Raw genomic sequence first — 26,325 nt, forward strand, 5'->3', positions numbered from 1 at the left:
TGCAAAGACATTTTTTTAGCCAGAGGGTGGTGAATCTGTGGAATTTGTTGCCACGGGCAGCAGTGGAGGTTAAGTCATTGGGTGTATTTAAGGCAGAGATTGATAGGTATCTGAGTAGCCAGGGCATCAGAGGTTTTGGTGAGAAGGTGGGGGAGTGGGACTAAATGGGAGAATGGATCAGCTCATTATAAAATGGTGGAGCAGACTCAATGGGCCGAATGGCTGACGTCTGCTCCTTTGTCTTATGGTCTATAATCCATCTGGTCCAGGTGACCTATCTTAGACTACCTTAGTCTTGGACTATCTATGTGTTTTCATGTGTAACAATGTTTCCTTTCTCTCTCTCTCTCGCTATTTTGAATATGTGATGAAGACAGAGTGATGATGGTGCTAAATTGCGACTCCTTTGCCTACATCTTTGGAAACAGCTCTATTTCCATCTATAATATCTTCATTTTTCCCTTTCAGGGTTCTTTTGAAGACCCTGACCTGGAGTTACACGCTGACTACTGTTCTTTGCGGGAATGGGACCTGCTCTCAGGATTTCATAACCAGCCGTTGTTGTTCGGCATGCCGAGGACTCAGCCCAGGTTTTCAGCCCCACAACATCACTAGCCTTACGAATGAGTTCGTTGATTCTGTTGGTGTCTGCTACCCTCAGCCTGCTGCCCCAGCACACAACAGCAAACATGATAGCACTGGCCACCACAGACTCGTAGAACATCCTCAGCATCATCCGGCAGATGTTAAAGGACCTCAGTCTCCTCAGGAAATAGAGACGGCTCTGACCCTTCCTGTAGACAGCCTCAGTGTTCTTAGACTAGTCCAGTTTATTGTCAATTCGTATCCCCAGGTATTTGTAATCCTCCATCATGTCCACACTGACCCCCTGGATGGAAACAGGGGTCACCGGTACCTTAGCTCTCCTCAGGTCTACCACCAGCTCCTTAGTCTTTTTCACATTAAGCTGCAGATAATTCTGCTCACACCATGTGACAAAGTTTCCCACCATAGCCCTGTACTCAGCTTCATCTCCCTTGCTGATGCATCCAACTATGGCAGAGTCATCAGAAAACTTCTGAACATGACAAGACTCTGTGCAGTAGTTGAAGTCCGAGGTGTAAATGGTGAAGAGAAAGGGAGACAAGACAGTCCCCTGTGGAGCCTCAGTGCCGCTGATCACTCTGTCGGACACACAGTGTTGCAAGCACACGTACTGTGGTCTGCCAGTCAGGTAATCAAGAATCCATGATACCAGGGAAGCATCCACCTGCATCGCTGTCAGCTTCTCCCCCAGCAGAGCAGGGCGGATGGTGTTGAACGCACTGGAGAAGTCAAAAAACATGACCCTCACAGTGCTCGCTGGCTTGTCCAGGTGGGCATAGACACGGTTCAGCAGGAAGACAATGGCATCCTCAACTCCTAGTCGGGGCTGGTAGGTGAACTGGAGGGGATCTAAGTGTGGCCTGACCATAGGCCGGAGCAGCTCCAGAACAAGTCGCTCCAGGGTCTTCATGATGTGGGAGGTCAATGCCACCGGTCGAGGCGGTTGATGTCCCGTCGGCAGTTAGCGATAAAGAGATCCAGAGCAGGCAGAAGACCAGAGCGGGGTGTCCATGAAGACGGGAGAAGGGGTCATCGGTGGGGGTGGAAGAGTCCTTGCTGAAGAAGTAGGCTCGGAGACGGAGACAGCGGAAGAAAAGTTCCGCATCATGGCGAACACGGAATTCGCTGAGGTGTGGGCGAAGGGGGACAAAGGTGAGGCCCTTACTGAGGACAGAGCGCTCTGCCTCCGACAGTTGAAGGTCGGAGGGGATGGTAAAGACCCGGCACGGATGAGAGCTGGGATCAGAGGGGGGAGAGGGGAGGCTGGGGGTGTCAGTGGAGACGGGAGGGTTGGGGTGAGAGGAAGATGGAGCCTCTGAGGACCCAGGAGCTGACGATGGGATCTGAAGGAGATGGGATTGCAGAGTATTGGTGGGGGAAGGGGAGACAGGAGTCACAATAGCAGCACATAAAGACCCGGCCTGGAGTTCAAGGCTGGAATCTTGAGAGCTGGGATCAGAGGGGGGAGGGGGGAGGCTGGGGGTGTCAGTGGAGAGGGGATGGTTGGGGTGAGAGGAAGATGGAGCCTCTGAGGGCCCAGGAGCTGACGGTGGGATCTGAGGGAGACGGAGTTGCAGAGTGGTGGTATACTCTTTGATATTATTGGCTAGCTTACCCTTTATATTTCATCTTTTCACTCCTTATTGCCTTTTAGATTGTTTTAAAAGCTTCCCAATTCACTAACTTCCCACTAAGTTTTGCTCTATTGCTTCTATTGCTAAGTCTTCCGTTTTGCTTTCATGTTGGCTTTGATTTCCCTTGTCAGCCACGCTTGTGTCATCCTGAGTTTAGAATATTTCTTCATCTTTGGTAAGTATCTATCCTGCGCCCTCCAAATTTCTCCCAGAATTTCCAGCCATTGCTGTTCTGCCGTCATCCTTGCTAATGTCCTCTTCCAATCAACTTTGGCAGCTCCCCTCTCATGGTTCTGTAATTCCCTTTATTCCACTGTAATACTGATACATCTGACTTGAGCTTCTCCCTCTCAAATTGCAAGGTGAACTGGGATAAGCCACCATTTACAGTATTACAAATCAGAAATATTGGTGCTTGTATGGGTCAGTAAATGTTTGAAATCAGAATTTGTTAGTAAGGTCATACATTTGGATGTTTCTCCTTTGTAAGGAATCAGCAAGCAGCTGGTAGTAAAATAAATCATGCTATATATAGTTTCTTTTTACCTTGGCCTGTTGATACTCCTGTCTTTGTAATATATACATTACATAGTGAGGTCTTAACCAGCTGATTGGAAGATCCAAGATGGAAATATACTTCCGGAGGATGTTTGTAGATTCGAGTACGAGAGCCTGGCACTCTGGAAAGGAGTAGAAACTTTCTCAATTAGTGAGCCGATCAGACAGAGTTACCCCGCTCAACTAGCCACTCTGTCGCTGAATATTCTCCACTATATACCAAGGTACAATGAAGTGCTTCCCTTGCATACTTTTTGTAGAAATCAATTCACTGAGGCAGTACAAATCAAAGCAATAACAAAATACAGAATAAAATGTAACGCTAAAGAGAAAGTGCAGTGCAGGATGGACAATAAGGTACAATATTATAATGAGTTAGATTGTGAGGTCAAGAATCCATCTTATTGTACCATGGAACCATTAAATAGTCTTATAACAGTGGGGTAGAAGCTTCCTTAAGTCTGGTCATACATGATTTCAGGTTTTTACCTCACGGCAGAGCTGTTTAATGCCCGGCACACCATTAGTAATTGGTTATTTTTCAGGGAATTGAGGAGAAATGGAAAAACTAACAAGTTTTAATAATGGGGGTGGGGAAGCACAGTAACCCTAAAATAGACCTATAGAAATTTAAAGGATAAAGCAGCAGAAACATTCGGAGGTCATTCAATGTTTATCACTCACTCCATGAAGGAGATATTGCTGGACCCAACATAGGGGAAACCCGAAAAGTTCAGCGGATTGCTTAACAGTAGGCGAGTATTTAGGAAATAGTGATCATAATATCATTAGATATTGATTAACTATTGAGTGGTGAGAAAGAAATCTAGAGAAAAATTCATTGGAAGTTGGTTTGTTGAAAATTGAAAAAAAGCAAAAGCCAATAAAACATAAAGGATATTGTGGTCACGCTGATACACACGAGTGAAAGCAACACAGTGAGTCGAGCAGGGCCTGGTTGAACTGTTTATCGTTTCAAGTCCTGCACGCTTAAGTGCCCGCTCCCAGCATCCCCCGCTCTTTGCAGGGCGGAAGTGATGTCGGCTTCCGGGCCGAGGTGTGCCCCGCACTCAGAGCCCTCTCGGTTGCCGTTGGCTGTGGATTCACCCATGACTGCTGAAGCCGGTTTGCTTGCCACATGGGCGAGCCGCCACATAACCACCCCCCGCCAGAACCGGTGCTAGGAGGTGCAGAGTCCACAGCCTGCACACTGTCAGTTCTTTTAGGTGGTTGGCCTCGTCGTCGTGGGGGTGGCACCGCAACTGGGCGTTCACGGTCAATGATAAAAGTCTCTTCACGACCGCCAGTCGAGAATGCAGGTTGTCCCATTATGGCACACCACCTTGTAGGGTCCTTTGTATGGTCACTGCAAGGGTGGTCTGTGCGCGCCTTGGCGAACGAAAACATACTTCCTCTGTTGTAGGTCCTTGGGCACGAAAGAGGGTGTTGTTCCGTGATAGGACGTCAGGACTGGGGCAGGTGTTCCAAGCCGCTCCCAGAGTTTAGTTAGGACCGCCGTAGGTGTGCCCTCCTAGCCACGGGAACTGTGAGTGGGGAACCGTAAACCAGTTTGGCCGATGATGCGGTCAGGTCCTCCTTGGGTACCGTGCGGATACCAAGCAGCACCCAGGGGAGTTCGTCAACTCAGTCTGGCCCTTGGAGGCATGCCATCAAGGCCGACTTCAAGTGCCTGTGGAAACATTCCACCAGGCTGTTGGACTGCAGGTGGTAAGCAGTCGTTCGGTGGAGCTGAGTTCCGACGAGTTGTGCCAGTGCAGACCGCAAAGCCGATGTGAACTGCGCACCCCTGTCTGAAGTGACGTGGGCTGGGAGTCCGAACTGTGCCACCCAGGTGGTAATCAGGGCTCTGGAGCATGTCTACGTGGCCGTGTCAGCGAGTGGGACAGCTTCCGGCCACCTTATCTCGCTCCTCTTGAAACCGGCAGTGGGCTGACGATGTCCACGTGGACATGTTCGAACCTCCTATGTGTCGGCTGGAAGGGTTGAAGTGGGGCCCTACGTGCCTCTGGATTTTGGAGGTTTGACAGTACGTGCATGTCCTGGTCCAGTGCCCGACCTGCTTGCATAGGCCGTGCCACACAAACCTGTCTGCGATCAGCCGGATGGTAGCCCGGATGGAAGGGTGGGCTAAACCATGCAAGGCATCGAAAACGCGGCGCCTCCAAGTGGTCAGGACAATGGGCCGAAGTTGCCCGGTGGACACATCGCAAAGGAGCTCATTACCTTCGGGCCCAATGGGTATGTCTTCGAGGCGGAGTCCTGAGACTGCAGTTCGGTATGCTGGCATCTCGCTGTCCAGTCGTTGCGCCTTAGCTAACGCTGCATAATCCACCCCCGGAGACAGAGAGTGCGCTGATTGGACAGAGGTGCGTGACAGCGCGTCGGCTACCACGTTGTTCTTCCCGGAGATGTGCTTGATCGTGGTGGTAAACTCCGAGATGTACCACAGGTGACATTGCTGGCGGCCCGACTACGGGTCCAACACTTTGGCAAACGCAAAAGTGAGGGGCTTGTGGTCTGTGAAGACCGTGAACTCCCTCCCTTCCAGGAAATACCTGAAGTGCTGGATGGCAAGGTACAGGGCCAGCAGCTCCCTGTCGAAAGCACTGTACTTACATTCTGGGGGTCGTAGGTGCCGGCTGAAAAAAGCGACTAGCTTCCACTGGCCTTCAATGAACTGCTCGAGCACGCTGCCAACTGCCGCGTCGGAGGCAACCACAGTGAGGGCAGTGGGGGCGTCGACCCGGGGGTGGACCAGGAGCACAGCGTTTGCTCGTATGTTCTTGGCTTGTTCAAAAGCCGCCGTCGCCTTCTCTGTCCAGGTGACCTCTTTGACCTTGCTGGACATCAAGCCGAAAGGGGGCCGCATGATCTGGGCCGCTGAGGGCAGGAAACGGTGATAAAAGTTAACCATCCCAACAAATTCCTGCAGGCCTTTAACAATGCTGGGTCTGGCGAATTGGCGGATGGCTTCAACTTTTGCCAGCAGGGGCACAGCTCCATGGTGGTCGATCCAGTGTCCCAAGAAGTCGATGGCGGGTAGGCCGAACTGGCACTTGGCGGGGTTGATAGCCATAGTCGCTTAGGCGGCAGCAGAGCAGGTGTAAATGTGCTAGTTGTTCCTGGCGGGAGCGGCTGGCGATAATTATGTCATCCAGGTAGATGAACAGAAAGTCCAGATCTCACCCTACTGCGTCCATCAGGCGCTGGAACGTCTGCGCCGCGTTTTTGAGCCCGAATGGCATCCTGAGGAACTGGAACAGGCCAAAAGGGGTAATGAGGGCCGTCTTGGGTACATCGTCCGGGTGGACTGGGATCTGATGATACCCTCGGACCAGGTCAATCTTTGAAAAGATGCACGCCCCATGCAGGTTGGCCGTAAAGTCCTGAATGTGCGGTACCGGATAGCGATCGGACGTGATGGCGTTGTTCAGTCTCCGATAGTCGCCGCACGGTCTCCACCCTCCCATGGACTTGGGCACCATATGGAGTGGGGAGGCCCAAGGGCTGTCAGAATGCCGCACAATCCCCATCTCCTTCATCTTCTTGAATTCCTCTTTCGCGAGGTGGAGCTTGTCGGGCGGTAGCCTGCGGGCCCGGGCATGAAGGGGAGGTCCCTGTGTGGGGATGTTGTGCATCACGCCGTGCTTGGGGTCTGTTGAGGAAAACCGCGGCGTGATGATAGATGGGAACTCCGATAACACTGTGATGAACTCTTTGTCGGAATAAGTGACAGAGTCCAGGTGCGGGGCCGGTAACCTGGCCTCACCAAGGGAGAAAGTCTGGAACGTCTTTGCATCCACCAATCGTCGTCCCTTCAAATCCACGAGCAGGCAGTGCGTGCGGAGGAAGTTCTGGTCTCGTTCTTCTAGTTCGGGTATCGTGGCTCGGTGGGGGGGTGGGGCAGGACACTGATTTCCGGCCCCGTGTCCACCAGGAGTGCTTGTCCATATGCAGTAACCGTGCGGCCCGTTCACGGCGGAAGAGGCCAAACGTGCAGATTAACAGGGCCTTGAGTGCCTCGTACCTCTCTGTTGGCGGGGGCTGATGCAGAAAGTCGATAACACGGCCCACTGTCTCCTGGTCGAGGGCACACACCACGTAGTAATACCTGGTGGCATCTGAGACAATGTGCCTAACCTGGAACTGGGCCTCTGCTTGCTCGAACCAGACCAGGGGTTGAGTGGTCCAGAAGGTTGGCAGTTTAAGGGAAACCGCATTCTGCAGAGCCGAGTCGTTCATGCTGGGTCCAAATGCCATTGGACCGTCGGGGTCACCAATGTGGTCGTGCTGATACGCAACGAGTGAAAGCAACACACTGAGTCGAGTAGGGTCTGGTTGAACCGTTTACTGTTTCAATCTGCACACGCTTAAATGCCCGCTCCCAGCATCCCCCGCTCTTTGCGGGGCAGAAGCGACATCAGCTTCCAGGCCAAGGTCTGCCCCACACTCAGATTCCTCTCGGTTGCCGTTGGCTGCGAGCTCGCCGGCGACTGCTGGAGCCGGTTCGCTTGCCGCGTGGGCGAGCCGCCACAATATAATTCTACGTGGAACAGTGAAACATAGTGATGGGTTCAAACCTTTGAAGAAATCAGAACAGATTGACAAAATAATTAACAAAGCATATATGATCCTGGGGCATAACCAGACACAATTAACACAAAAAAGGATGGAGATTATCTTTTTCTTTTAGGCATCTGTTAGTCTCATGAGACCATGGATTTGCGCCTTGGAAGGTTTCCAGGGCGCAGGCCTGGGCAAGGTTGTTTGGAAGACCAGCAGTTGCGCATACTGCAAGTCTCCCCTCTCCACGCCACCGATGTTGTCCAAGGGAAGGGCATTAGGACCCATACAGCTTGGCACCGGTGTCGTCGCAGAGCAATGTGTGGTTAAGTGCCTTGCTCAAGGACACACACGCTGCCTCAGCCGAGGCTCAAACTAGCAGCCTTCAAATCACTAGACGAACGCCTTAACCACTTGGCCACACACCAACACAATTAAAGTATCGGGTCCAATTCAGTGTCCACACCATGGCCAGCTGGTGGTGCAATGGCATCAGTGCCGGACTCCGGAGCGAGGGTTCCTGAGTTCGAATCCAAGTCAGGCCACCCCCCAAGCATGCTTTCCATCCGTGCCCGGTTGAGCGTCGAGCTAGCCACTCGGCTTCATAAAAAAAAAGGGTCGAGTCAGGAACATTCATATGGTGACCCGGTTAATCCGAAAGGAGACCAATCCTGACACCACATGCCAGACAAGAATGGCTGACTGTCTGGTGCGACACTCTTAAAAAAAAACCATAGCAGGAATGTGAAGATCCAAAAGAGAATCATAAAAGATTTAATAGAATAGCTCCAGCAATGAGAGACACTAATAAATTGGAGACAGTTGGCCTGTTCTAAGGGCTACATGTTGAGAGCTAGGCAAGGAGATTGACTGGATTGTTTTTGAAGAAGGACTTGATAGATCAAATAGTTTCCTTTGCACTGTAATGCTTCTATGTTTGAGAGGTCATATTCCACTTTGATATTGAACTGAATGGCAAATAATATCAAAGAGGATACTAAAAGCTTTTTCAAGAAAATGTAAGGGGGTTTTGACTTTTATGTTACTGCGGAGGCGAATTAAAATGGCGTCTTTGTTATGTTAATCTGGGGAATGCGGCTTTGTTGTGTTAAACGCTGAGAAAGTTTGGGCTAGCAGCTACAGTGTGAATAGAGGGTGCTATTAACCAATTGGGATAGTTGTTATAGTTTTGGTGTATTTGAAGAGGAGGGCGTTCGGCGAGGAGATGGAGACGGACTCGTGTGGAGCGTCTGGTCGACCACCATTGTTGGTCCCAGGCCGCCAGTCGGAGTGGTCCAAGGGGGTCGCAGGGTGAAGAGGAAGGTCCTTGAGCTCCAACTGTTTTGTGCACGAAGAGATGGAACTTTGATAAGTGCGGTGCCTTTTATTTTCCTTTTATATTTTATTCTCTCTTAATTATATAGTTCCAGTAATATCTATAAACTGTAAATCATTTAATCGTATCTGGTGTATTGTCTGTTATTTGGGCGGGGTGGGGTACGTCACACAGCATCCACACAAACTATTACCCAGTTTGGCAGGGCCGAGGCTGTTTCCCTAGACGACAGCGAGCCGAGCGACCCTGAGGGTGGCCGGGGGGGGGGGGCTACATTGTGGGGCTTGTCCGGGATTGAGTGTGCTGGTATGCTGTGTGGGTGCCCTGTTTAAATCTGTAATGTGTGTCTCTGTGGGTTATTTGCGGTGATTGCTGTATGCATTGTGGGTGCGGTCTTTGTTCGAGTTCAGGCTGGCATTGACGAGTTGGAGGTGGCACTCGGGGCTGTCCATGCGGTTGGGAGAGAGAGGAAAGAGTGGTCTGATTTGGAGGTAGGGTCTGTGAATAAATGTTCTAGCTCTGGTAGGCTCCACCTGGCGTTTGGGATAGTGTCCACCCCAAGAGGGGTGGAGACGTGTGAGACGCGGGTGGAGCGGATCTCTCAGTTGTTAGATGAGTGGCAGTGCTCGGTTGAGGGAGAGCGACAGGGATTGGTTGAAAGTTTGAGTAGGCGGGCTGGTGACGATGTTAGAGCTGTCAGGTTCACTTACATCGTAGTGACAGCTGTCAGTTATTTGAAAGAGGGGGGAAAGTTTTCAGTGTGTCTTCTCTGGCTAGGAGGGCGGCTAAATTGCTTGCAGTGCCAGGGGGATCATTTCAGTGGATCAGCCCCTCCTTCAGTTGTTCAGCTGATCAGAGAGGTGTCGGGAAACTTAGTGGAGGCCCAGTGGGGGAACTGTTTGGGGTCTCTGGGGAAGCACGTTCCCAGCAATGTACCAATGTACTTCCGAAAGGAGAAGACCCTATTCCCGAAGGCTTAGAGGGACCACGCCCCAGGGTGTCGTTACAGATAGAGGGAAGCGATGTGAAAGCCATCCTCGACCCCGGGGCGCAGGTCAAATTGTTGTACAGTTCGTTTTACAACCGGTGTCTGAAGCATTTACCCTTGACAACCGGAGACTTTGGGTACTAGTGGCAGTAGTTACCTAGAAGACAATGATTGGTTAATGACCCTAGAGTTCATGGAGGCATTGTCTGGGCACCCAGCATGTCGAGTTGCTTCTGAGGACGTGTGTAGCTGCCTTGAGCTGATACCGAATTTAAACGAGACCCAGCGGTGGTACGGCTTGGGGAAAGTAGCTGAGGGTGAGACCCTCTTAGTAGATGCTCCGAACTACCACGAGGGAGGGGAGTTGACCGCTGAAGACACCTCAGTGGGAGAGAGGTCACAGCAATGGGATCCTGGCGCCGTGAAAGATGGAGGCAGCGTGTGTGTGGATTATGCGACGTGGTTTAATGTGCTGCATCTGAGGGGTGGATGTTGCCAGATCCCGAGGAGTGCGGCTGTTGAGCTGAAGACGGCCGTTACTAGTTCCCTAGGATTCTTCCGATCCGAAAAGATGCCCAAGGGCATATCCGGAGCCCCCGCATCCTTCCCACGGGGCATGAGGAAGACCACGAGGGAAGTGAAGGTGTGTGGAGTTTTGACATATGTGGATGACCGCCTAGAGCTTGGATTCGCCTGGGGGGGACTATGAGGCGAGGCGAGTACCTGAGCCCGGGCGACCGAAGCAAAGTGTCAAATGTGGAGGAGTTTTTGGCCAGAAGAGTTTGGTGCAATGTGAGAAGAATGACCCAACGTACCAGTTGAACTTCCTGGTGTTGGGATAGACGGTGGTGGACCGGGGGATGGAAACCCAGGTCGTCAATCTGAATGAGACACAGGGAAGAGAGGGGATTTGCACCACACTGCGGTCATGTACCGATGAATTAATCCAGCGAGAAGAAACAATGACCCACCTTCGAAGCAGAAACTCAAGACGTTGATTCAGAAAAGATTGGAAGACTTACAAGTTGGGGAAGATCAAGGAAGTGTTCTGACTAAAGTCAACAGAAAACTGAGAGCCCAGGGAGGGGAGTTTGACTACACTCCCGAGGAGGCTGAAGGGGTAGCCCCGGCTAAATGTTTCAGTTTGGAGAAACTTAAACAGCAGCTACCGATCGAGGGAATGAGGAAGGATACGGATTCGAAGGATGATGTGCTGCACATGTGGTACATGCTGCCTTTCACTAACTTCCCCGTGATTGAGGAAGAGACCTTTGGCCCTTCTCCTACTGAGTCAGGCAGGATCAGGAAAGAGGAGAGGCGGCGCCCTGGACACGGGACAGGGGGCTCCGAGCTGTAGTGGTGGCCTGAGTGAGAAAGGGGTTGGCAAGCAGGCCCGAGGTATCCCTAGTAGTGTCTGAGCCTTTTGGGTTTAGGTGAGGGGGTAGGGAGGTGTTGGAGGGTTAAGAAGCTCCCAGATAGGTTGGCCTATGTAGCGCCCGTGGGACGGGAGTAAGGTCCACTGTTTGGGGAGCACTGTCACTCTGTGCATGTGTGTGTTGTGTGTCTGCAGGACTGGGTGGCGAGTTATTTAGAAGTCATGAGGACATGACTTGATTTGGTGGGGGGAGAGTGTAAGGGGGTTTCGACTTTTACATTACTGCGGAGGCTAATTAAAATGGCGTCTTCGTTATGTTAATCTGGGGAATGCGGCTTTGTTGCGTTAAACACTGAGAAAGTTTGCGCTAGCAGCTTGTTTTGGTTTAAAGTGTGATAAGAGGATGCTATTAACCAATTGGGATAGTTGTTATAGTTTTGGTGTATTTGAAGATACTGTATGCGCGGGGTTTTGGGGGAGAAGGCGGGAGAGCAAGACAGAGGATGGACGAGGTGCTGTGATGTCCGCTAACAGAGTCGGACCCCAAGGAGGGCGTTCAGCGAGGAGACGGAGATGGACTCGTGTGGAGCGTCTGGTTGACCACCGTTGTTGGTCCCAGGAGGCCGGTCGAGGTGGTCCGAGGGGCCGCAGGGTGAAGAAGAAGGTCCTTGAGCGCCAACTGTTTTGTGCACGAACAGATTGAACTTTGATAAGTGCGGTGCCTTTTATTTTCCTTTTATATTTTATTCTCTCTTAATTATATAGTTCCAGTAATATCTATAAACTGTAAGTCATTTAATCATATCTGGTGTATTGTCTGTTATTTGGGTGGGGTGGGGTACCTCACACAGCATCCACACAAACTATTACCCAGTTTGGCGGGGCCGAGGCTGTTTCCCTAGACGACAGCAAGCCGAGCAACCCTGAGGGTGGCTGGGGGGGGGGGGGCAGTGGATGTTGTAGATTTGGATTTTCAGAAGGCCTTTGACAAGGTGCCACACATGAGGCTACCTAACAAAATAAGAGCCCATGGAATAGGATAGAGAGTTGGCTGATTGGCAGGAAACAGAGAGTGGGAATAAAGGGATCCTATTCTGGTTGGCTGCCGGTTACCAGTGGTGTTCCACAGGGGTCCGTGTTGGGGCCACTTCTTTTTACATTGTACATCAACGATTTGGATTATGGAATAGATGGCTTTGTGGCTAAGTTTGCTGACGATACGAAGACAGGTGGAGGGGCCGGTAGTGCTGAGGAAACGGGAGAGTCTGCAGAGAGACTTGGATAGATTGGAAGAATAGACAAAGAAGTGGCAAATGAAATACAATGTTGGAAAGTGTATGGTTATGCATTTTGGCAGAAGAAATAAATGGGCAGACTATTATTTAAATGGGGAAAGGATTCAAAGTTCTGAGATGCAACGGGACTTGGGAGACCTCGTACAGGATACCCTTAAGGTTAACCTCCAGGCTGAGTTGGTAGTGAAGAAGGCAAATGCAATGTTGGCATTCATTTCTAGAGGAATAGAGTATAGGAGCAGGGAAGTGATGTTGAGGCTCTATAAGGCGCTGGTGAGACCTCACTTGGAGTACTGTGAGCAGTTTTGGTCTCTTTACTTAAGAAAGGGTGTGCTGACATTGGAGAGGTTACAGAGAAGATTCAATAGAATGATTCCGGGAATGAGAGGGTTAACATATGAGCAACGTTTGTCTGCTCTTGGAGTGTATTCCTTGGAGTTTAGAAGAATGAGTGGAGACCTCATAGAAACATTTCGAATGTTGAAAGGCATGGACAGAGTGGATGTGGCAAAGTTGTTTCCCATGATAGGTGAGTCTAGTACGAGAGGGCATGACTTAAGGATTGAAGGGCACCCATTCAGAACAGAAATAAGAAGAAATTTTTTTAGTCAGAGGGTGGTGAATCTATGGAATTTTTTGCTATGGGCTGCAGTGGAGGCCAAGTCATTGGGTGTATTTAAGGCAAAGATTGATAGGTATCTGAGTTGCCAGGGCATCAAAGGTTGTGGTGAGAAGGCAGAGGAGTGGGACTAAATGGGAGAATGGATCAGCTCATGATAAAATGGTGGAGCAGACTCGATGGGCCGAATGGCCGACTTCTGCTCCTTTGTCTTATGGTCTTATTTGCACTTTCAGGAAAAACTGAAAAGTGTCCTTTATAAATCATTTTCTAGAGAACTCCTTTGACATTTATATGGTGAACAGCGACAAATTAGATTGAAAAATCAAACCAAAACATTTGATTTGGATTTAACTTCTCCTCTAGTTTGAGAAAAATGGGAGATGTGATTAGCTGGAGAAAAGTCCAAGGTCAAGATTAGTGTTGTCATCAATGCAATTTGGTAGTAATTCCTCAGGGAAATAATATGTAATTTTTTACTCACTGAAGTATAGTTTTAACAGCAAATATCTAAGAATTACACGATAATGTAGGTTTACTTGCAGAAGCTTACTAAAGACAATAATTACTCTTACCATTGGGCAGTTTCCTCTCTGAGCAAAGTCTCCTGTGAACATACAGCAGACACAATGGAATTAGAATTCTACAGAGCAGGAAGTGAATATTCAGTACATTGTTTGTATCCAGGTTCCATGAAACAAATGCTCCCTCCCTGGTATTGCTTTATCCATTGTACTACACCATCCGTTGTTTTCTACAAGTACAGAGGGTGGTGGAGATCAGAAATGTTTCTTCCAAAGGCAACATAATTACAGCCCACAGTGGCAGCAGGTTAAAAGAGCACCTACACATTAGGTGGCTAACTAATCTACCAACAAAGGATCATAAATATTTCTACTGAGCAGAAGGGTTTAAATGTTCCTTGAGAGACCTTGCCCACTTAAAGGAGACAGTGTCAAGGCTACTCATGACTATATTTGCAAGTAGTGTTTCAAGCTGCAGCTCCACTCAGACCACAGAGTTCAGTTGGTGAAGCAGCGAGGAGGCAGAAAATATCACAGATAGGACCTTCCCTGCGGTGGCCAGATCGATGGGTGACCGCCGGGAGGGGCAAGCAGGTAATGCAGAAGTCTTCCGTGGTTATTCCACTCTGTGAAATGCATACCACTTTGTGGAGTGTTGGGGGGGAAATGACTTTTCGGAGAATAGAAACAGCATTACTTGGAGGAGATGGTCAAGATCTTTAATGTCCATTCCGCTTCATTTTTTTACTCAGGAGAATATCATTGAGGCCAAAGAGTAGTAAGTAGTAAGGTCTTGGAATATATGCATATTACAAGGAAGGAGGTATTTGCAAACTTGAAGTGCATTAAGGTGGGTAAATTGCCAAGGCCTGACCCAGCCCCAGACCTCATGGAAAGCCAGGGCAGGACTTACAGAGTGAATCACAGGGCACTGATGAGTGCTCTGGACCTGGGAGTACAAGTGCAGAGTTCACTGAAAGCAGACAGGGAGGAGAAGACGTTTAGCATGCTGGCCTTCATCAGTCAGGGCATCGAGTGGAAGAGCAGGGTCATTAGATTGTAGCTATAAAAGTCGTTAGTGAGGCTGCACTTGGAGTATTCTGTAGAATGTCGTTCACCCTCACAGGAAATACATTGTCAAGGTGAAGAAGGTTCAGAAGGCATATGGTGTGTTGGCACTCATCAACCGTGGGATTGAGTTCAAGAGCAGTGAGGTAATGTTACAGCTATATAAGACCTTGGTCAGACCCCACTTGGAGTACTGGATTCAGTTCTGGTCACATTACTACAGGAAGGATGCGGATACTATAGAAAGAGTGCAGAGGAGATTTACAAGGATGTTCCCTGGATTGGAGGGCATACTTTATGAGAATAGGTTGAGTGAACTTGGCCTTTTCTCCTTGGAGCAACGGAGGATGAGGGGTGACTTGAAAGAGGTGTATAAGATGATGAGGGGCATTGATCGTGTGGATAGTCAGAGGCTTTTTCCCAGGGCTGAAATGGCTAACACGAGGGGGAATAGTTTTAAGGTGCTTGGAAATAGGTACCAAGAGGATGTCAGGGGTAAGCTTTTCACACAGAGAGTGATAGGTGCATGGAATGCACTGCCGGCGGTAGTGGTGGAAGCAGGTACAATGGGGTCTTTTAAGAGCCTCTTAGATAGGTACATGGAGCTTATAAAAATAGAGGGCTATGCGGTAGGGAAATCCTAGGCAGTTTCTAGAGTAGGTTACATGGTCCGCACAACATTGTGGACTGAAGGACCTATAATGTGCTGTAAGTTTCTATGTTTCTATGTTCAGAAGAGGCTTACAAAGATGCTGCCTGGAGTGCAGGGGCTGAGTTACAGGGAGAGGTTGGTCACATTGGATCTCCATTCCCTGGAGTGTAGGATGAGGGGTGACCTCATCGAAGTTTATTAAATCACCAGGAGTATGGATACGGTGGATGATCAGTCTTTTTCCCGGTGTGGGTGAGTCCAGAACTAGAAGGAACGAATACAAGATGAAAAGGGAGAGATTTAAAAGAGAGTTGAGAGGTCACTTCTTTACACGAGGGTAGTGAGCACCCAGGCAAGCTGTCAGAGGAAGTGGTTAAGGCGGGTACAATTTCAACATTTGGACAGGTACCTGGAAAGGAGGGTCTTGGAGGTTTATGGGCTGAAGGCAGGCAACTGGAACTAGCAGGGAGGATGCAGTGGTCAGTAAGAACCAATTGGACCAAGAGGCCTGTTTCTGTACTGTAAGACTCTTATGACATCAGATCAGTGTCACCATAACTGGCTCTGATGTACAAGCGGGTAAGGTCTGTGTCTAGGTGAGCAGTATTGACAGGGGCCTTGAAATTCCGGGGCAGTCATTGGCGTTTCTACGTCTGAGAGTGGGACTCCAGGTGTATGTTACCTCTCTGCTGCTAGGATCAAGGATGCCTCCAAGCATGTACAGGATGTTTTGAAAGGGGAAGGTGAACAACCAGAGATCGCATCTTATCAGGAAAGGATGTACAAACTCACTTTAAAAAAAACAATGATAGGTGACAATGTGGTTACTTAAAATAGAATGGTTTGATGAAATTGATGCAGAGAAAACATTTCCACTGCTGGGGAAAAACATAACTAGAGGCCATCAATATAACTCCTGACCATGTGTTTGTCCAACTACTCCAGTTTCCTCACACATTCAAAAAACAAGTGTGTTGCTAGGCTAATTGGTCAAATGAGTGTAATAGGGTGGTGCAGGCTCACTGAGCTGGAAGGTCCTGTTACTGTGCTGAATCTCAATGTAGAAAATATAACCAATAAATAACACTGCAACCTAAAAACTCCACAATCCCAAGTGTAATTTTTTTTTTACCAATGAGAAGCAAGGACATGGAAAGGGAATGGGTGAAGCGTGCTGCAGATGCTTTGCAGAGAAGGCTGGGAAAGCATACGATGGAGAATGGAGGGATCTCTTCTGACATTGCTAGATCTAGGTATGGGAAGGAGATTCAAATACAGTACAGAATCAGCATATGGTAGTTGGACTGAAGTGGCCTTTCCCTGTGCCACATAAAATACTGCATGGATACAAGCCCTTCAGCCCAACCAGACCAAGCTGACAATGGTGCCCACCCATCTAGTTCCAATTTCCACTGTTCAGCCCATATGCCTCGAAACCCCATTCCCCCAAGTGCTTCTTAAATGATACTCTTGTACCTGCCTCAGCCATTTACCCCAGCAGCTCATTCCATATACTCACCACCCTCTGTGTGAAAAATTTGCCTCTCAAGTCCCTTTTAAATCTCTTCCCTCTCACCTTAAACCTATGCCCTATCATTTTGAACTTCCCTACCCTAGAGGAAAGACCTTATCCATGCCCCTCATGATTTTATAAATCTAAGGTCACTCCTCTTTCTCCTACAGTCTACAGAAGGCAGACCTACCTGGCCAACCTCTCCACACAACTCAGGTGCCCAGTCCTGGGAACATCCTTGTAAATCTTTGCTTCACTTTTTCCAGATTAGATTAGATTATGAAAACACTCAGTCCTCTTTTATTGTCATTTAGAAATGCATACATGCATTAAGAAATGATACAATGTTTCTCTTTGTGATATCACAGAAAACAGGACAGACCAAAGACTAACACTGACAGAGCCACATAATTATAACATATAGTTACAGCAGTGCAAAGCAATACCATAATTTGAAGAAGAACAAACCATGGGCACGGTAAAAATAGTCTCAAAGTCCCCGAGTCGATCGACTCCCGAGTCCCCGATAGCAGGCGGCAAAAGGGAGAAACTCCCTGCCATAAACCTCCAGGCACCGTCAACTTGCCGATACCTTGGAAGCAGCCGACCACAGCCAACCCTGAGTCCATCCGTCCGAAAACTTCGAGCTTCCAACCAGCCTCTCCGATACAGCCTCCCGAGCGCCATCCTCTGCTGAGCGCCTTCGACCTCTCCCCGGCTGCTGAAACACACAAAGCCGAGGATTTCGGGGCCTTCAGCTCCAGAGATTCCAGTTACCACACAGTAGCAGCCGCAGCGAAGCAGACATTTCAGAAGTTTTCCAGATGTTCCTCTGTGCTCTCACGTCCGTCTCCATCAAATCAGAATTGTGCACGGTCCCCTACTTGACAGATAACAGACATCATCACCGAAGTGGCTGCGCGTGCTGCCGTCGTGCCGCCATCTTCTCCCAGATTAACCACACCTTTCTTGAAACAGGGTGAACAAATCTATGCACAGTACTCCAGGTGTGGTCTCAGCAACGACTTATACAATGACAACATGCAGTAATTTCTCAACTTCCATTTCCAGACTGATAAAAATATATTTCCTCCATAAGAATCACAACTCCTATGATAAAGCTATTCGGAATCAAAAGAAAATGTTGATTAATTCAAATCGAAAGAAAGCGGTTGATTTCAGTGATTGGAGAATTATGCATAGTGGAGTTCCTCTTACTTATTGTGGTACTTCCCTTTAACTTTCCAACTAATTGAAGTAATTGAACAGTGAAGATAGAATAGAACAGTACAGGGACAGTATCTTTGTTCCACTACATCAGTGCCGACCATGATGCCAATCCAAACTAATACCATCTGTTTGTATCTCATCCATATCCCTTCATTCCTGCCATCCCACGTGGCTGTGTAAATGCTTCCCACTTCCCCTAGCAGTGTGTTCCAGACACCCACCACACTTCCCCTGGCAGTGTTTTATAGCTGGGGCCGTAGGAGTTTGGAGTTCAATTCCACCATCCTCTGTAACTCCTCGATGCAGTTATAAAGAAGGCAAGACAGTGACTAAACTTCATTAGGGGTTTTGAAGATATTTGTTATGTCAACAAATACACTGAAAAACTTCTATAGTTGTACTGTGGAGAGCATTCTGACAGGCTGTATCACTGTCTGGTATGGAGGGGCTACTGCACAGGACCGAAAGAAGCTGCACAGGGTTGTAAATCTAGTCAGCTCCATCTTGGGTACTAGCCTACAAAGTACCCAGGCCATCTTCAAGAAGCAGTGTCTCAGAAAGGCAGCATCCATTATTAAGGACCTCCAGCACCCAGGGCATGCCCTTTTCTCACTGTTACCATCAGGTAGGAGGTACAGAAGCCTGAAGGCACACACTCAGCGATTCAGGAACAGCTCCTTCCCCTCTGCCATCTGATTCCTAAATGGACATTGAACCCTTGGACACTACCTCACTTTTTTAATATAATTTCTGTTTTTGCACGATTTTTAATCTGTTCAATATACATATACTGTAACTGATCTACTTATTTATTTATTGTTATTATTTTATTTTGTTTTTTCTTCTATATAACCATATAACAATTACAGCCCGGAAAAAGGCCATCTCGGCCCTTCTAGTCCATGCTGAACTCTTAGTCTCACCTAGTCCCACCGACCTGCACTCAGCCCATAACCCTCCATTCCCTTCCTGTCCATATAGCTATCCAATTTAACTTTAAATGACAACATCGAACCTGCCTCAACCACTTCTGCTGGAAGCTCGTTCCACACAGCTACCACTCTGTGAGTAAAGAAGTTCCCCCTCATGTTACCCCTGAACTTTTGCCCTTTAACTCTCAACTCATATCCTCTTGTTTGAATCTCCCCAACTCTCAATGGAAAAAGCCTATCCACGCCAACTCTATCTATCCCCCTCATAATTTTAAATACTTCTATCAAGTCCTCCCCTCAACCTTCTACGTTCCAAAGAATAAAGACCCAACTTGTTCAACCTTTCTCTGTAACTTAGGAGATGAAACCCAGGTATCATTCTGGTAAATCTTCTCTGTACTCTCTCAATTTTGTTGACATCTTTCCTATAATTCAGTGACCAGAACTGTACACAATACTCTAAATTTGGCCTTACCCAATGCCTTGTACAATTTCAACATTACATCGCAACTCCTATACTCAATGCTCTGATCTATAAAGGCCAGCATACCAAAAGCTTTCTTCACCACCCTATCCACATGAGATTCCACCTTCAGGGAACTATGCACCATTATTCCCAGATCCCTCTGTTCTACTGCATTCTTCAATGCCATACCATTTACCATGTATGTCCCATTTTGATTACTTCTGCCAAAATGTAGTACCTCACATTTATCAGCATTAAACTCCATCTGCCATCTTTCAGCCCACTCTTCTAACTGGCTTAAATCTCTCTGCAAGCTTTGAAAACCTACTTCATTATCCATAACTCCACCTATCTTAGTATCATCTGCATATTTACTAATCCAATTTACCACCCTATCATCCAGATCATTAATATATATGACAAACAACAATGGGCCCAGTACAGATCCCTGAGGCACACCACTAGACACCGGCCTCCAATCTGACAAACAGTTATCCACCACTACTCTCTGGCATCTCCCATCCAGCCACTGCTGAATCCATTTTTCTACTTCAATATTAATACCTAACGATTGAACCTTCCTAACTAACCTTCCGTGTGGAACCTTGTCAAAGGCCTTACTGAAGTCCATATAGACAACATCCACTGCTTTACCCTCGTCAACTTTCCTAGTAACCTCTTCAAAAAATTCAAAAAGATTTGGCAAACATGACCTTCCACACACAAATCCATGTTGACTGTTCCTAATCAGACCCTGTCTATCCAGATAATTACATATACCATCTCTAAGAATACTTTCAATCAATTTACCTACCACTGACGTCAAAACTTTCAATCAATTTACCCACCACTGAAGTCAAAACTTTCAATCAATTTACCCACCACTGACGTCAAACTCACAGGCCGATAATTACTAGGTTTACTCTTAGAACCCTTTTTAAACAATGGAACAACATGAGCAATACGCCAATCCTCCGGCACCATCCCCGTTTCTAATGACGTTTGAAATATTTCTGTCAGAGCCCCTGCTATTTCCACACTAACTTCCCTCAAGGTCCCAGGGAATATCCTGTCAGGACACGGAGACTTATCCACTTCTATATTCCTTAAGAGCTCCAGTACTTCCTCTTCTTTAATCATCATAGTTTCCATAACTACCCTACTTGTTTCCCTTACCTGACACAATTCAATATCCTTCTCCTTAGTGAATACTGAAGAAAAGAAATTGTTCAAAATCTCCCCCATCTCTTTTGGCTCCGCACATAGCCATCCACTCTGATTCTCTAAGGGACCAATTTTATCCCTCACTATCCTTTTGCTATTAATATAACTGTAGAAACCCTTAGGATTTATTTTCACCTTACTTGCCAAAGCAACCTCATATCTTCTTTTAGCTTTTCTAATTTCTTTCTTAAGATTCTTTTTACATTCTTTATATTCCTCGAGCACCTCATTTACTCCAAGCTGCTTATATTTATTGTAGATCTCTCTTTTTCCAAACCAAGTTTCCTAACAGTAACATAAAGATTCTGTACCCTCAAAATTGCACCTTTAAATGACCACCATTTCTCTATTACATCCTTCCCATAAAACAAATTGTCCCAATCCACTCCTTCTAAATCCTTTCGCATCTCCTCAAAGTTAGCCTTTCTCCAAACAAAAATCTCAACCTATATTATGTATTGCATTGAACTGCTGCTGCTAACAGGTTTCACGACACATGCCAGTTATAATAAACCTGATTCTGATTCTGAATGAATTTGTACCGTATCTCCTCTCTGTGAACATGTGCATTTCCTCTGAACGCTCTGATTTCCTCCCACAATCCAAAGACGTACGGGTTAGTAAGTTAATTGATCAATGTAAATTGTCCTGTGATTAGCCTCGTGTTAAATAGGTGGGTTTCTGGGCAGTGTGGCTGAATGGGCTGGAAGGCCTGTTGCATCCTGTATCTTTAAATAAAAATCAATTAAAACTAAGCCCTCTAGTCTTTGACAGCTTTTCCTTGGGAAAAAGACACTTGACTACCTACTTGGTAACTTTCATGGTTAGAGCTGAAATATCAGCAATAAATGCTGTTTGACCTTTTGAGTTCCTCTAGAATAGGGGTCGCCAACCCGTCGATTGCGATCGACCGGTCGATCTTTCAGACTTTCCCAGTAGATCCCGAAAAAAATCAAAAATAAATACACAAGTACTGTTGTAATGTGAGCATTATAAAAATAAGTAATACTAATTAGGATAATGGTAATATAGCAATACTTTTGCTACAAAGCTGTTTGTAAAGAGAGATTGTTTCTGGGTTGCAGGGTTTTAGTTCCGTTCTTTCTGCCCAGGGCGCATGTGTGTAGTGCCCCCACCATGCACTGCATTTTCAGTGTAGCTTGTGCTGCATCAAAATGACCAATTAAATTAGATACGCAGTGGTCCCCAACCACCGGGCTGCGAAGAATGCAGCAGTACAGCAGTAGTCAGAACGCACCCAACACATCTTTAAGAAAAAAAGCTGAAATGAACAAACTAATTAATTAGGTGCCGCCCAGCTCGTAAATGTCGGCCCAGATCAGAGGCAATTGCCGATTGCGTCGCCTCTGATCTGGGCTGACATTTACATAATTAATTAGCTTGTTTATTTCCGCTTTTTTTCTTAAAGATATGCTGGGTGCATTCCAGTCACCACTGTACCGCTGCATTCTTCATGGCCCAGAGGTTGGAGACCACTGCATAAGAGTACAGACTGTTGCAAACATCAATATATGGCACTCACTCGTGATATCCTGATAGCATGGTGGAGGCTCCATGAAAGAAGGCGAAAACGTACAAATTCCATCCAGAATGGGAAGAGGAATTTCTATTTACCTTGGTGAAAGACAAGTGTGTATGTATGTTGTGCCACCAAACATAAGCACTGACTAAAAGGGGGAATCTAGAGCAGCACCACAAAACCAACCACCAGAAATTTAAAGACACCTACCCCCCAAAGAGTGCAATTCGTGCCAGGAAAGTTGAGGAGCTGAAATCAGGGTTGAAGGCCCAGCAAACGTTTTTCACAAAACATGCTGCTCAAAATAAGGCTGCTATTGAAGCATCATTTTGTGTAAGTCACCTTTTGGCTAAACACAAGAAGCCTTTTACAAATGGCTTACTCTCTTAAAAGACCCTATTGTATCCACATCCACCACTGGTGCCGGCAGCCCATTCCACGCACTCACCACTCTCTGAGTAAAAAACTTACCCCTGACATCTCCTCGGTACCTACCCCCCAGCACCTTAAACCTGTGCCCTCTTGTGGCAGCCATTTCAGCCCTGGGAAAAAGCCTCTGACTATCCACACGATCAATGCCTCTCATCATCTTGTACACCTCTATCAGGTCACCTTTCATCCTCTGTTGCTCCAAGGAGAAAAGGCCGAGTTCACTCAACCTATTCTCATAAGACATGCTCCCCAATCCAGGCAACATCCTTGTAAATCTCCTCTGCACCCTTTCTAAGGTTTCCTCATCCTTCCTGTAGTGGGGCGACCAGAACTGAGCACAGTACTCCAAGTGGGGACTGACCGCGGTCCTATATAGCTGCAACATTACCTCTCAGCTCCTAAATTCAATTCCACAATTGATGAAGGCCAATACACCGTATGCCTTCTTAACCACATTCAATCTGCGCAGCTGCTTTGAGCGTCCTATGGACTCGGACCTCAAGATCCCTCTGATTCTCCACACTGCCAAGAGTCTTACCATTAATACAGTACTATATTCTGCCATCATACTTGACCTACCAAAACGAACCACTTCACACTTATCTGGGTTGAACTCCATCTGCCACTTCTCAGCCCAGTTTTGCATCCTATCAATGTCCCGCTGCAACCTCTGACAGCCCTCCACACTATCCACAACACCCCCAACCTTTGTGTCATCAGCAAACTTACTAACCCATCCCTCCACTTCCTCATCCAGGTCATTTATAAAAATCACAAAGAGTAAGGGTCCCAGAACAGATCCCTGAGGCACACCACTGGTCACCGAGCTCCACGCAGAATATAACCCGTCTACATCCACTCTTTGCCTTCTGTGGGCAAGCTAGTTTACTTTACACAATCGGACAAGCTGCACTTTATTCTTGAGAAATGACTGGTTGCATAACTTTATTATGTTTTCTTTCTAGACTGAGGCCCTTTTCTGTTGATTGTTTTGAAATTTCTCTTTTCTGTTTCTAGTTTATACAACTGTCAGTATTATTAATTCTCTCTTCAGAAATCAGTTAAGCTTACTTATGGACATTTATGAACTGAATATTTTTGACACAAGAAAGGGAAGAAAGGCCTTTCTTGGATCACAAATTTTCGGTTCATATGAGGATAAATGACAGAGAAGTTACCTGACAGCATAGTAAACAGAAGTGTGATTGGCATGTCCACTCACTCCATCTTTATCAAACGTCATCACCTGCAAGAGAATGAAGGCAAAGACATTTCACCACCTGTCACCTTATCATTGCTTGATACAGATAAACCCCTAAAATGTTTGTGTGGAAGTGAGTTGGGGGTGCAGATGTAGTGAGATACAGGGTGGATGAGGTTCCATGAAGGGATGTGGGAATCAATACTATGTATATTATAGAGTCATAGAGAAGTACAGAACAGAAACAGACCTTTTGGCCTACCTAGTCCATCCTGAAAACATTTAAGCTGCCTACTCCCAATGACCTGCACTTGGATTACAGACTTCCATATTCTTACTGTCCATGTACCTGTCTAAACTTCACTTAAACGTTGAAATTGGGCTCGCATGCACCACTTGTACTGGCAGCTCATTCCACTCTTTCACATCCCTCTGAGTGAAAACATTTCCCTTCATGTTCCCCTGAAACTTAGACCATAAGACCATAAAATATATAAGTAGAATTAGGCTATTTGCTCATCAAGTCTGTTCCACCATTTAATCATGACCGATCCTTTTTTCCCCTCCTTAGCCCCACTCCTGGCCTCCTTCCCCTAACCTTTGATGGCATGTCCAATCAAGAACATATCAAGTTCTGCCTTAAATACACCCAGTGACCTGGCCTCTACAGCTGCCTGTGGTAACAAATTCCACACAAATTCACCACCCTCTGGCTAAAGAAATTTCTCCAGATTTCTGTTTTAAATGGACACCCCTCTATCCTGAGGCTGTGCCCTCTTGTCCTAGACTCCCCCACCATGGGAAACATCTTTTCCATATCTACTCTGTCTAGACCTTTCAACATTTGCAAGGTTTCAATGAGATCGCCCTCATCCATCTAAATACCAACGAGTACAGATCCAGAACCATCAAACTTTCCTTGTGTAATAACCCCTTCATTCCCGGCATCATCCTTGTGAACCTCCTCTGAACACTCTCTAATGCCAACACACTTTTTCTTAGATGAGGAGCCCAAAACTGTTCACAATACTCAAGTGAGGGCTCACCAAAGCCATCCATTCCATTATCTAAAAATCATTGACAAACAATGTGAAAAGTAGCAGTCCCAATACAGACCCCTGAGGAACAGCACTACCTACCGGCAGCCAACCATAAAAGGCCCCTTTTATTCTCTCTCGCTGCCTCCTGCCTGTCAGCCATTCCACTATCCATGCCAGTACCTTTCCTATAACGCCACAGGATCTTATCTTGTTAAGCAGCCTCAGGTGTGGCATCTCATCAAATGCATTCTGAAAATGCAAGTAAATGACATCCGCTGCCTTTCCCATGTCCACCCTGCTGGTTGCTTCCTCAAAGAATTCCAACAGATTTGTCAGGCAAGATTTCCCTTCACAGAAACCATGCTGATGAACCTATTGCAATTCTTTGAGGAGATTACAAGTAGGATAGATAAGTGATGGAGAGGATGTTGTATATTTGGACTTTCAGAAACCCCTTGACAAGGTACCAAGATAAGAGCCCATGATATTACAGGAAAGCTACTGGCATGGTTAGAGCATTGGCTGATTGGTAGGAGGCAGTGAGTGGGAATAAAAGGATCCTATTCTGGTTGGCTGCCAGTGACTAGTGGTGTTCCAAAGAGGTATATGTTGGGACCACTTAGTTTATGCTGTATATTAATGGTTTATAGGAACATAAGAAATAGGAGCAGGAGTAGACCACCTGGCACATCGAGCCTGCTCCTCCATTCAATAAGATCATGGCTGATATGGACTCATCTCCACCCACCTGCCTTTTCCCCATAACACAATTCCCCCACTATGCAAAAAACTATCCAATTTTGTCTCAAATATATTTACTGAGGTAGCCTCCACTTCTTCATCAGGCAGAAAATTTCATAGAAGCACCACTCCCTAGGAAAAGCAGTTCCTCCTCATCTCCATCCTAAAACTACTCCCCCGAATCTTGAGGCTATGTCCCCTAGTTTGCGTTTCACCTACCAGTAGAAACAACTTTCCTGCCTCTATCTTAACAGCCCTCCACAATATCTACAACACCCCCAACCTTTGTTTCCTCAGCAAATTTACTAACCCATCCCTACACTTCCTCATCCAGGTCATTTATAAAAATCATGAAGAGCAGGGGTCCCAGAACAGATCCCTGAGGTACACCACTGGTCACCAACCTCCATGCAGAATATGACCCGTCTACAACCACTCGTTGACTTCTGTGGGCAAGCCAGTTCTGGATCCACAAAAAATGTCCCTTTGGATCCCATGCCTCCTTAATTTCTCAATAAGCCTTGCATGGGGCACCTTATCAAAAGCCTTGCTGAAATCCATATCCACTAGATCTATTGCTCTACCTTCATCAATGTGTTTAGTTACATCCTCAATAAATTCAATCAGGCTCGTAAGGCATGGCTTGCCTTTAACAAAGCCATACTGACTATTTCTAATTATATTATGCCTCTGCAAATTTTCATAGATCCTGCCTCTCAGGATCTTCTCCATCAACTTACCAACCACTGAAGTAAGACTCACTGGTC

General features: G+C 47.0%; 1 protein-coding gene across 7 annotated transcripts in view; it reads right to left on the reverse strand.

The window, feature by feature from the left end:
• Positions 1 to 26,325, reverse strand: part of pigl (phosphatidylinositol glycan anchor biosynthesis, class L) — a 168,209-nt gene that overhangs the window by 55,170 nt on the left and 86,714 nt on the right. For 5 of the 7 annotated variants that reach the window (XR_011883116.1, XR_011883115.1, XM_072242914.1 and 2 more), the window contains exons 4-5: positions 23,755 to 23,822; positions 2,787 to 2,920 (exon numbers count right to left, since the gene is read on the reverse strand). Coding sequence is in view for 5 of the 7 variants with exons in the window: in XM_072242914.1 (XP_072099015.1) it covers positions 2,787 to 2,920; positions 23,755 to 23,822 (202 nt within the window). In the remaining 2 variants the exon portion in view is untranslated. Of the gene's footprint in view, positions 1 to 2,786; positions 2,921 to 7,159; positions 7,400 to 13,570; positions 13,603 to 23,754; positions 23,823 to 26,325 lie in introns of those variants that run through there. The other 2 variants (XM_072242915.1, XM_072242916.1) reach the window with 2 other exon arrangements.

Source organism: Mobula birostris, chromosome 25 (assembly GCF_030028105.1).
Source record: "Mobula birostris isolate sMobBir1 chromosome 25, sMobBir1.hap1, whole genome shotgun sequence".
Classification (NCBI taxonomy): Eukaryota; Metazoa; Chordata; class Chondrichthyes; order Myliobatiformes; family Myliobatidae; genus Mobula; species Mobula birostris.